Source organism: Ctenocephalides felis, unplaced genomic scaffold (assembly GCF_003426905.1).
Source record: "Ctenocephalides felis isolate EL2017-DRISC unplaced genomic scaffold, ASM342690v1 CF-g0.4_SCAFFOLD_03573, whole genome shotgun sequence".
Classification (NCBI taxonomy): Eukaryota; Metazoa; Arthropoda; class Insecta; order Siphonaptera; family Pulicidae; genus Ctenocephalides; species Ctenocephalides felis.
Genome location: NW_020539727.1, coordinates 17884247 through 17895250, shown reverse-complemented (window position 1 = coordinate 17895250; position 11004 = coordinate 17884247). Strand labels below are relative to the sequence as shown.

The 11004-nt window shown below is 34.1% G+C and overlaps 1 protein-coding gene across 1 annotated transcript; it reads right to left on the bottom strand.

The window, feature by feature from the left end:
* Nucleotides 1–9788: 9788 nt before the first annotated feature.
* Nucleotides 9789–10526, bottom strand: LOC113389684 (zinc finger BED domain-containing protein 4-like). The gene has a single exon (XM_026626700.1). It carries the CDS (start codon nucleotides 10524–10526, stop codon nucleotides 9789–9791), a length of 738 nt encoding a protein of 245 aa, XP_026482485.1.
* Nucleotides 10527–11004: the final 478 nt, after the last annotated feature.

Genomic DNA, 11004 nt, shown 5'->3' with positions numbered 1-11004 from the left:
AATTTATGAACACTATTTTTAGCTTTAATTTTCTATGTACTAATTTGATTATTTTTAGTTCGTAGTCCCGATTCTTCTTCCGCTGCTAGCCGCTGCGGTTTTTACGATGATGATGCGTCCGTCCATAGCGGCAAATCGAACGTGAGTGTGACCAATGCCATGATGTCCTTCGCCAGCCGATGCATTTCTGGCGAGCACATACCCAGTTCGACCCTCAAGAACATCGTCATGCTGGCGGTTGCTGAGGATTCGACGCCTCCTCCGGCCCACGTGCGCAGCTACCGGCGGTCCTACGGCAGAAGATACGGTCAGGTAAACGCCAACAGGGAGATATTTACGGACGTAGGTTATCACAACGATCGATGTCGTGCGATTCGCGCTTCGATGACGAACCGTCACAAATTATTCAAAGATCTCGTAGTGCGTCCGCGACGCGCACTAAAGACGAAAAGCCGGTGAGCAATCGCGGCAGGCCGAGCTCTCGCGGACGACCCCCAAAAACATCACCCATTCGTAATTATAATACGGTTAAGCGTAGAACACGTACACGAACCCCCGCGCCCACGTTACCCGAGATTAACCCTAAAATGTTTTTGTATATTGCCCCGTTTTGCGATAAGGTAGGTACGCAGACGAAAGTTTCTTTTTATGTAGACAATCCAGAGGTCAATTACTCTGAATTGTACAACGTAGGTAACGCGGAAAATCCAGTTGTTGTTTTAGAAAACATTTGGGACAATGTGCCTGCGGACGCGATGTCTCGATTCCGAGCTACATCTGAAAGTTCATCAACCAAGCCAAAGCGACCTACACGCGCCACGACTCCTCGACGTGCCAATTTGTCATTGAAAAGAAGAGGCAGGCGAAAAAGAACGGAATCAGAAGCGTGGTTGACTCCTAAACCAACATTTGATGATACACCAGCAGCTGTGGAGCCCAAAGTGATAAATTTCAACGAAGAAGAAAGATATGCTGCAGACTTGTCAGAAGAGGCTTTGTCTTCGCCGCCAAGGCAAAGAACGAGTCAGTTGTTGCGCAAACGGCCGGCAGAAAAGGCAACGATAGACGCAACAGTCGTCAATACAACCACTCAACCGTTTAAGCAGAGAACATATTTAACACCCAACAAAGGAACGGATGAAGAACCATATATGCAGTCTGACAGCGATGACAGTGACCTCACTAACAAATCACTGAAAGTCGAAAATAAATTCTTAGGAGTGCAAGAGGAGGAAATGCGTCGCTCGTTTGAGAACTTCTTCTCGGAGTTCAAAAGAAGAGATTCGGATGCGACTGCAGATTCAGAAACTGACAAACAGACAATGAATTCAAAAGATAGCAGCGATTATCCGAATACGCAGGATGATATGATTAACAGAATCACAAGGATTGATAGAATTATGGGATCTAGGAGATTGAGAAGACGGGCAACGAGAACCAGAAGTTTACCTCCATCATCTTATAGACCGTTTGCTAAGCATATTGTAGGTGATGAGGTTGATGATACTAGTTGTACAACATTCGGAGAAACCTCTCAAGACGAAGACGACACAACGTCGTCTAGTGAATCTTCGCGTGTCAGTAATTCACCGTCATCGGCAACTCGTTGTTCATATTCCGCGGACAGTTCGCCATGTAAAGAGTCGGTGGAAGACACTATAAAGCGGTTAGGTCCTGCGGATATTTTGCGAATGGTAACTGGTAGCACTGTGCCTTCTAGAGTTATCACGCCCTCAATAGAAAGGGATCTAGAAATCGATATTGAGCCGGCTCGAACCATCGTTCCAAGCGTTGAAGAAAAATCTTATGGCAATTTGAGCACATCATCAATACAAAATAATAAAAAGAGCTTGCTTGAAACAACCGATCATCAAGATGCAAAACAAAGTTTACCAGACACTCCTATTTGTAACAAATCAGATGATACAAAACAAAATTTACCAAACACTATTGATATTTGTAATAAACCAGTAGCAGCCATTAATGCGCAAAAGGAAATCACACCCGTCCAGTCTGATGATGATCCTGAAAGGTTGATTATTGACGAATCGGTGCGTGAAAAGAGGGCTATACGGTTAACTAAAAAAGGAGCTAGTTATAAAAAATCTATCAGGGGCAGGAAAGCGACAGTTGCCAGTGCAAATGATAAAAAAATTAATATTGAAAACAAAGTAGTGTCAACAGTTCTCGCATGTGACTCGCAAATAGAAACAAAGACAAATGAAACGGAAGAACCACCAAATAAAATTTTAAGTGAAAATGTTTTTGCAAAAACACCAGAGGTTGAAGAAAAACTTGCGGATAAAAAAATTGAACCGTTGGATGACAAATTAGTTAATACTGTGAAGAAAGAGGAATTGAAAGAAGAATTAAAAGAAACGCCGATGCAAATCGACTTAGTCAAGGAACCTGAAAACAAGGTTGATACAGGTAAAATTTCGGATAACACAATGCAAAAAGCTGAACCGATTGAACCAACATCACAATCATCGTCAGAAATTAGAGATGAGAAACCTAATAAGGAGAAAGATCTGGAGAGTGGAGATGAAAAACTCAATAAGGAGAAAGTTCTGGAGAGTGGAAATGAAAAACTCAATAAGGAGAAAGTTCTGGAGAGTGGAAATGAAAAACTCAATAAGGAGAAAGCTCCAGAGATCAGAGATGAAAAAACTGATAAGCAGAAAGCTCCAGAGATTGGAGATGAAATATCTGATAAGCAGAAAGCTCCAGAGACTGGAGATGAAAAACCTAATAAGCAGAAAGCTCCAAAGACTGGAGATGAAAAAATTAATAAGCAGAACGCTCCAGAGAGTGGAGATGAAAAACCTAATAAGCAGAAAGCTCCAGAGAGCGCAAATGAAAAAACTAATAACAAGAAAGCTCTAGAAAGTGGAGTTGAAAAGCAGAAGGCGCCAGAAAGTACAGATAAAAAGCCTGATAAGGTGAAAAGCTCATCATCATCAGATGATGATGCCAAAACCTCATCAGACAATGATTCTAAATCAATGAAACGACAAATTGCTGATTTGCAATCAGCAGCTCTGATTCTAGATCATTGGCGTGCAGGTGATAAAATTGCTGAGCGCAAATTGAACAATTCTAGATCAGTCGCTAGTATTGTAGAAACTGCACCACCTGTTATTGCCAAAAAGTCGACAGTCGTCGATTTACCGGTGGAAAAAATATTTTACACGGCTTCTAGAAAGGATTATAGCAAGGCAGACGCAGAGAGAGATCTGTTCAAAATTGTGCAGAAAGATGAACCAAAAAATAAAACCAATGAAGATCTTTTTGATGTTTCGAAAACTGCAAAAGCTCCTGAGGCAGGCAATCGTAAATCCGATGTCGTAGCTGAAAAAGAAAAAGTTTTGTGTGAGAATCAACCACAAAAGGATGAAGATTTGGATAAATCTGGTAAAGAAGCGATGCAGGTCAAGGAATTGCCAATTAATGATACACAAAGTCATGACACAAGTGTAACTTCAGATACGGATACTCCGAATTTATACCAAGTGTCAACTTTTCTTGATATTACCAGCACACCCAATAAAGCAGCCGATGAACCTTCTCAAAATGTTACAAATGATCAACCACAACTTGCAGCAGCTAAGAAAATTGATTTCCAAGATAATAAGATTGCAGAAACAACAAAAGTTGATGTATTTGACGTGAAGAAGAAAAGTAACATGAAAGGAAAGGATAGTAGTTTGAAAAATAAAGAAAAGCCTAATAAAATTTTGTATGTGGTACGAGGAAATGCGGTGCAAAATACGAACATAACACCCACTAAAACTAAAAATGACGACATTAAAGACGTTCCTTCAATTGACAATGCTACACAAATTGTGAACCACTTGGAAAACCACATAGACGATACCATTGATAAAGAAATAGAAGTAAAGCCTGCGAATCAAAAAATAGTTGAGCAAAAATTACCTGAAATCAAATCCTTTAATAATAAAAATGATATTGAATGTACAGAATCTAATAAAACCATTACCTCATCTAAACAAAATATTGCGAAAAGAATTACAAGGTCAAATGTGGTGGAGGAAAAGTTGGATCAACCACCAGGTAATAAAACTGAGTTGCCCAAAGAAATATCAAATTCCATTGAAGAACCAAAAGATTCTAAAAACGATCAGACAGATAGTATGGTAAGCGATATTTCAGATACTATTTCTAGTACTATTATAATTCCTGATAAAATAATTGAATGCGACATGGAAACAATTCAGGTTGTTGGAGCTGTCGAAGAAGTTCACACGGATGGATCAGAGGACAAAACCGAAGAAGTCGGAGAAATGGTTAGTGAAATCAAACCAGAAGTTATTAGTAAAAGTAGAAAACGCAAGGAAGTTGCAAAGAAGGATAAAAAATCTGCAAGGAAGAAGGAATCGAAATCTAGTAAGAACATAAAATCTTTGGAGGTAATCGATGATAAAAAAGCACCTGCGGTTGAGGATAAACCTAAACGCGATAGAAGTAAATCCAAAGCCACGCAAGATAAAGTTTCTGAAATTGTTTCTGAAACTACGCCTACAACTGAAACAAAGCAAGAGAGTAGTGAAAATTTGAAAAAATCATCACGTTCAGCATCTCGGGATCCAAAAAATGCACAAGTTGATGGTGATAGCTCTTTGAAGAAGACTAAAGTTAAACAAATGCCCGGTTTGATGCCCATTGGAGCAGCAAATCCTATTAATGATTCAAAGTTTAAGACGAAAACAAAAGAATTGTTGATGAATTCTGAAACAGATGTCTCAAAAATTGACAGGCACCTCAAAAAATCTAGTAATTTGTTACAAACTAAAGCTGATAAAGTTAATGAAACACCAAAAAGTGATGTACAAACTGCTAAGGATTTGGAAAATTTATTAGCAGATGACTCAAAAGTTGATAAGAAAACTAATACAAAACGCAGTAGATCAGAATCTGTGAAGTCTAAGGAATCTCTAAAAACTCAAACAAACGCTGCTGTCAAGCATCAAACAGATGATAAAATCAAGGATCAAGTCAAACCAGCTAATTTTGGAGTTAGAAAAAATAGTTATGGAGAGTTGGGTGCTGGTATTAAAACGCCTGGTCAACTCAAATATATTCCACCACTTGCTGCAGATGCAAATGCCGAAGACAAACTGTGGCATAAAACAGGAGATATTTCAGGAAACAATAATATTGGGTATAAAAAAATGGAGAATTTTAAAATCCCTAAAAGAAAAGCCAGTGTAATCGTTGACGAGGAGCTGAATTTGACGCAGGACAACAAGGTTTCGGAGAGCGAAAATCAAATTGTTTTGGTCAAAGAAAAAAAGCAAACCAAAAAAAGTGTAGCGTCTAAAGTCGTAATGGAGGAACCAAAAGATTTAAGTGAGACATACGTTGTCAGTTCTACGACCATCGATAATGACAATATTGTTTTGAGGTCGCGAAATGTAGCCACACGTAGTACACCAAAAGTGTTTTTGGTCGAGGAATATGCAGCGAAAGCAGCGGCTATTCCTGTTTTGCCAAAATTATCACGCCGGAAAAATCTTACAGTTGGGGTTGATAGGTTATCGGAAGATATTGTGCAACAAAAACTCAATAAGGTTGTTCCAAAAGTATCGAAACGTAAAAATAATTCAAAGCCTGCAGCAGTACCGGAAAAGAAACCGAAGGCTTCAGCTAAGAAGACTAAAGTAGTTGATGTTAAAGTTAAAGAGCCGGTTGTTAAAAAGCGTTCGCCGCCTAAAAAAAAGTCACCTGCCGCCAAAGGCACTACCAACAAAAGACGTTTAGGCATGGCAGTTGTCATCAATAATACTGCCAAAAAGCGCAAAAACCGACACAGATATCTTACTAGACCAGATACCAGTTTGTGGGGACACTCCAAAACGCAGGAGCAACCGCCGCAATCGGTTTTGTTCGCAACTCTGATCTAGCCAACGCCGAAGAAGCAAATGAAGAAGTTGCTGATTTACCAATACCACCAGGAGCTGCTAGGGAGCTGATGTACCCATCAGACGACAGTTTGGGATCAGAATATTTTAAAAATGAATATAATGTTGACGAGTGCGAGGACTTCAGGGACGACTCGTCTCCTGAACCTCTAATTGTGGAAATCGAGGAAGTGCAGGTTAGTTCTAGCGTTGATAATCTCACTCTTGATAAACCACCGGAGTTTAGTGCTGATGAATTGAAACAGCATTTTTTCTCGTGAATGTAATTGAAATTGAATTTTGATAATAGTTGCTGCGGGGATAATGAAATTTGAAAAATAATTCCGATTGCAGCAAGCAAATCGTGTTTGAGGATGCGAAAATAATTGCTGCTGTGGCAAAAAGTCGTTGATCTTTGAGGATACGTCTCTGCAAATTCGTATGAAACGTATATATTTTATAAGCCATATTCTGAAATAAGAATTTTGAAAAATAATTGCTGCTTCTGAAAGCAGTTCATTTTATAGGACATGTTTTAAAATAGGAATTTGAATATTAATTGCTGCTGCAGTCAGCGGCATAGGACGTATTTTAAAATGGGATTTTTTAAAATAATTGCTGCTGTAGGAATGAATTAATTTTTTAAGACATTTTGAAATAGTAAATTTCAACATAATTGCTGCTGCAGTAAGTGGTTTATTTTATAAGACATGTTTTAAAATATAATTTTAAAAAATAATTGCTGCTGCAGTAAGCATCTTATAACATATTTGGAAATCACGATTTGAAAAATAATTGCTGCTACATTGAGGAGTTCATTTTATAGGATTTATTGTAAAATAGGCATTTGAAAAATATTTATTGCTCCCAGTAACCGCTTCATTTTATAAGACGTTTTTTTAAATGGAATTTTGTAAAATAATTGCTGCTGCAGTAAGTGATTTATTTTTTAGACATTTTTTTTGAAATTTACTATTTGTTGCTCCAGTAAACCGGTTCATTTTATAAGACGTATTTTTAAATGGAAATTTGAAAAATAATTGCTGCTGCAGTAAGCGTCTTATAACATATTTGGAAATCACAATTTGAAAAATAATTGCTGCTACATTGAGGAGTTCATTTTATAGGATGTATTTTAAAATAGGCATTTGAAAAATATTTATTGCTCCCAGTAACCGGTTCATTTTATAAGACGTTTTTTTAAATGGAATTTTCTAAAATAATTGTTGCTGCGGTAAGCAGTTTATTTTTCAGTCATATTTTGAAATAGGAAATTGAGAAATAATTTCTGCTGCAGTAACTGGTTTATTTTATAAGACGTATTTTTAAATAGAAGTTTGAAAAATAGTTCCTTCTGCAGTAAGCATTTTATAACATATTTGGAAGGCAGAATTTGAAAAATAATTGCTGCTGCTATGAGAAGTTTATTTTATTTATAAGACTTCTTTTAAAATAGTTGCTGCTGCAGTAAGCATTTCATTTTATAAGACATATTTAAAAAGTAATTGCTGCTGCAGTAAATATGAAATGGAGAAACAATATGAATTTTTTTTAACTTTTATGGAATTTTATATATATCAAATTTAATTTAATGATTTTTAACTTTATTTATTTAATTTAGTCGATTTCAACATTTTTTAACTTATATTTTGAAATAGAAATTTAAAAATTAATTATTGCTGCAGGTCATTTTATGGGCCATATTTTAAAATAGTGTAGTTTTTTTTAATATATAAATTTATAATAACACACATTTTTAACTTTATCTATTTGAAATGAAATAGGAATTTGAAAAATACTTGCTGCAAAAACGTTCTTGTTATAAAACTTATTATAAAATGGAAATTGAAAAGAAATTGCTGCTGCAGTAATTATGAAATTTTATAACGTTAATGGAATTGTAAATATATCAAATTTAATTTAATGAATTTTAACTTATTTTATTTAATATTGTTGCTTTTTAAAAAATAATTGCTTTCGCAATTCAATTCAAAAATAATTACTGCTGCAGCAAACATTTTATCTTTTCTGTAAAACATAAATGAAATTGTAAATAATCAAATCTAATTTATTAAGTTTTAACTTTATTTAATATAATATAATTGATTTTAATGAATTGAAGTAATTTTATAAGACAAATTTTAACATAGGAATTGGAAAAATTAATGCTGCAGTTTATCATTTAAATTATCTATTTTATTGCTGCTGCAGAAAACTGTTCATTTTATAAGGCCCATTTTAAAATAGTAATTTTAAAATTAATTACTGCTGCAGCAAACAGCTTTTCTTGAAGTCATTTCTGCAAAACATATATGGAATTGTAAATAATCAAATTTAAGTTAATAATTTTTATCCTTATATATTTAATATAATCGATTTTAACCAATTAAAAGTAATATTATAATATTAAATTTACCTTATAAGACATATTTTGAAATGAAAATTTTAAAAATAATTTGAAAGATATTTACTGCTGCAGCAAACAACTTGTCTTTGAGGATACTTTTCTGGAAATTCATATGAAGTGAAATTTGTAGAATTTTTCAGATTTCAATCGTAACAACCTGGTCAACGACGACCACCAGTCTAAATAATCTTTATCGATTAATAATCTTTTAAAGCATAAAATAAATAATGAAATTGAATAGAAACACTATGAAATTTTATAACGCTTATGAAATTGTAAATATATCAAATTTAGTTTAATAATTTTTAACTTTATATATTTAATATAGTCGATTTTAACGAATTAATAGTAATTTTATATATTTAAGACTTTCTAGTGACCCATTTATTGTATCGATTATCATTTTAGTCAAACAGATTGCAATATTTTTACTGAATATGTATAATATATTGTTTTACCCAATTGTAAATATGTAATATTAAATTAATAACCCATCAACTTTTGTAAAGATATGTATAAATGTGTGTAAATAATTAATCGTAGAGTTTCTGAAAGAGCTTATCGTCTGCTTCGTAAGGGGAGGTTAGTAGTTGGTTTTTCATGTGCATTCTTACTGTGATATTCCGGTTGGTACAACTGTTATATAAATTTTAATAAACTATTAAATAATGTTTGGATTCGAGGGCGTGTGTGTGGGTCGTGTACATTTTATAAAAAGAAACTGGATATAAATATATATATGCTGGGTGTATAGTTTTGCGTACTAAGGTAATATGCAGATTAAGTTTTTTACACGATTGTGGTCTACGTACTTGTTTTATTGCCATTTTTTGTCGTTACAGTTATTTTTATGAGTAGGGAAACCTTTCGACAATCTTAAGACCAAAAAGTTTATCATGTAATCCAAGAACGATATCATCATATATATATATATATATATATATATATATATATATATATATATATATAATATTAGATATATATATATATATATATAAATATATATATATATATATATATATATATATATATATATATATATATATATATATATATATATATATTAGCATTTTATAGTATAGGCTTTTAGTTCATAACGATATTTATTAATAATTGATTTTTTGTTCCTTAAAATTTTTATTTGCAGCCAAATAGTCGAAATAAAAAGCAATATATAATTAACTATATATTATGTACGTTTCGACACTGTATGTGTGTCATCATTCAGCATGTTTAATAAATTTAAATCAGGAAGAAAAACTCACAACCACTTTATTTGAATATTTTGAATTTTTTTGAATAATGTCTTTATTTTTATCCAATTTTAATTATAAGTATAGATAAGTCATTAATTGGTATATATTTATTAAACTTCAATATAATCATTACACAAATTATGGATATAAATGAACTTATATTCAATCTGCGTTGCTAGCAATAAACTGAAGTTCAGCCAAATATTACGACCCCAAACTTGCCCTTCGTTCATTCAGTTCCCTTGCAACTTTTGTAAAAATTCTTTCACTAGGTATAGAATTTCCAGGAATATTTAATCTTTTTAACACAACTTCATATAAATGTGGATAAACCAGTTTTCGTGAAGACCACCACATCAGTGGGTCTTCATGAAGACTTACAATTGGTTCTTCGATGTATCTCGATAATTCATTAGCACCTGAACCATCATATTCAGGGACAGAGGTTTCGATGATGTACTGCTCCCATATAGATCCTGGAAATAAGTTCTGGGTTTTTTGAATCGGTGCACAGTTTTCTTTGAAGGTTTGTTTTAAGTTTGCCAATGCTTTGTGGTATTTTGTTTGATCGCTGAAGCCGTTTTTCTTAAACCTCGGATCCAGAATTGTAGCTTCAGCGTACAGTTGATTAGATTCCAAATCATGCTCGATGTAAAAGGATTGATGCATGGAGTATCTTAGTTGTTTTATTAGTTTTTTAACAATTGGTACTGTTTCTTTGCGTTTATGCATATCCAAGTGTTGGCATAAAAGGCGACAGTACACGATAATTTTGGATAATGACACATATTTATCAGCAGATATTTCCATAGTGACTTCGTAGAATGGTTTGAGGATTTGTAGACTATGCTCTGCTATCTCCCAATCTTCTTCTGAGAGATGGTCCTTACTTGCAATGATACGATTCAGCATATCATATAACGAATTCCATCTGTACGTCATATCTTGTATCAACTCTGGCGGTAGCAGGCTTTCTTCATAATTTTCTGCAACTTGTTTCAATTCCAGAAAGTAAGATGTGATTTAAGATATGCGCAAAGCAAGTTATTTTAGACCATCCTCCGATAGTAAGTGCTTTACCGATGGCTGGGTTGATATCACTCACTACAGCCTCTATTTTTTCCAATATGTCCCACTTGTTTAATTCATTTTTTAATAAAGCGTTTAATTCTAATCCGGTATACAGCAAGCTGCTTAATAACTTGGCACACCGATTATGATCTTTATCTATGTAATGTGCTGTTAATGCCATATAGTTTTCATTATTAGTCGATGTCCATGTTTCAATTGAGATGCATACTGAGGTCGCATTTGATATTTCGTTGCCCACACTATTCAAAGTCTGTTCATAAATTTGTGGCAACAAAATTTGCGTCAAAGTTTCTCGAGTTGGGACGTTGTATCCAGGATTTAACAATAT

What these genes read in the sequence shown, in the direction of transcription:
- LOC113389684 (XM_026626700.1), bottom strand. Translation starts at nt 10,526, where the DNA reads ATGACGTACAGATGGAATTCGTTATATGATATGCTGAATCGTATCATT.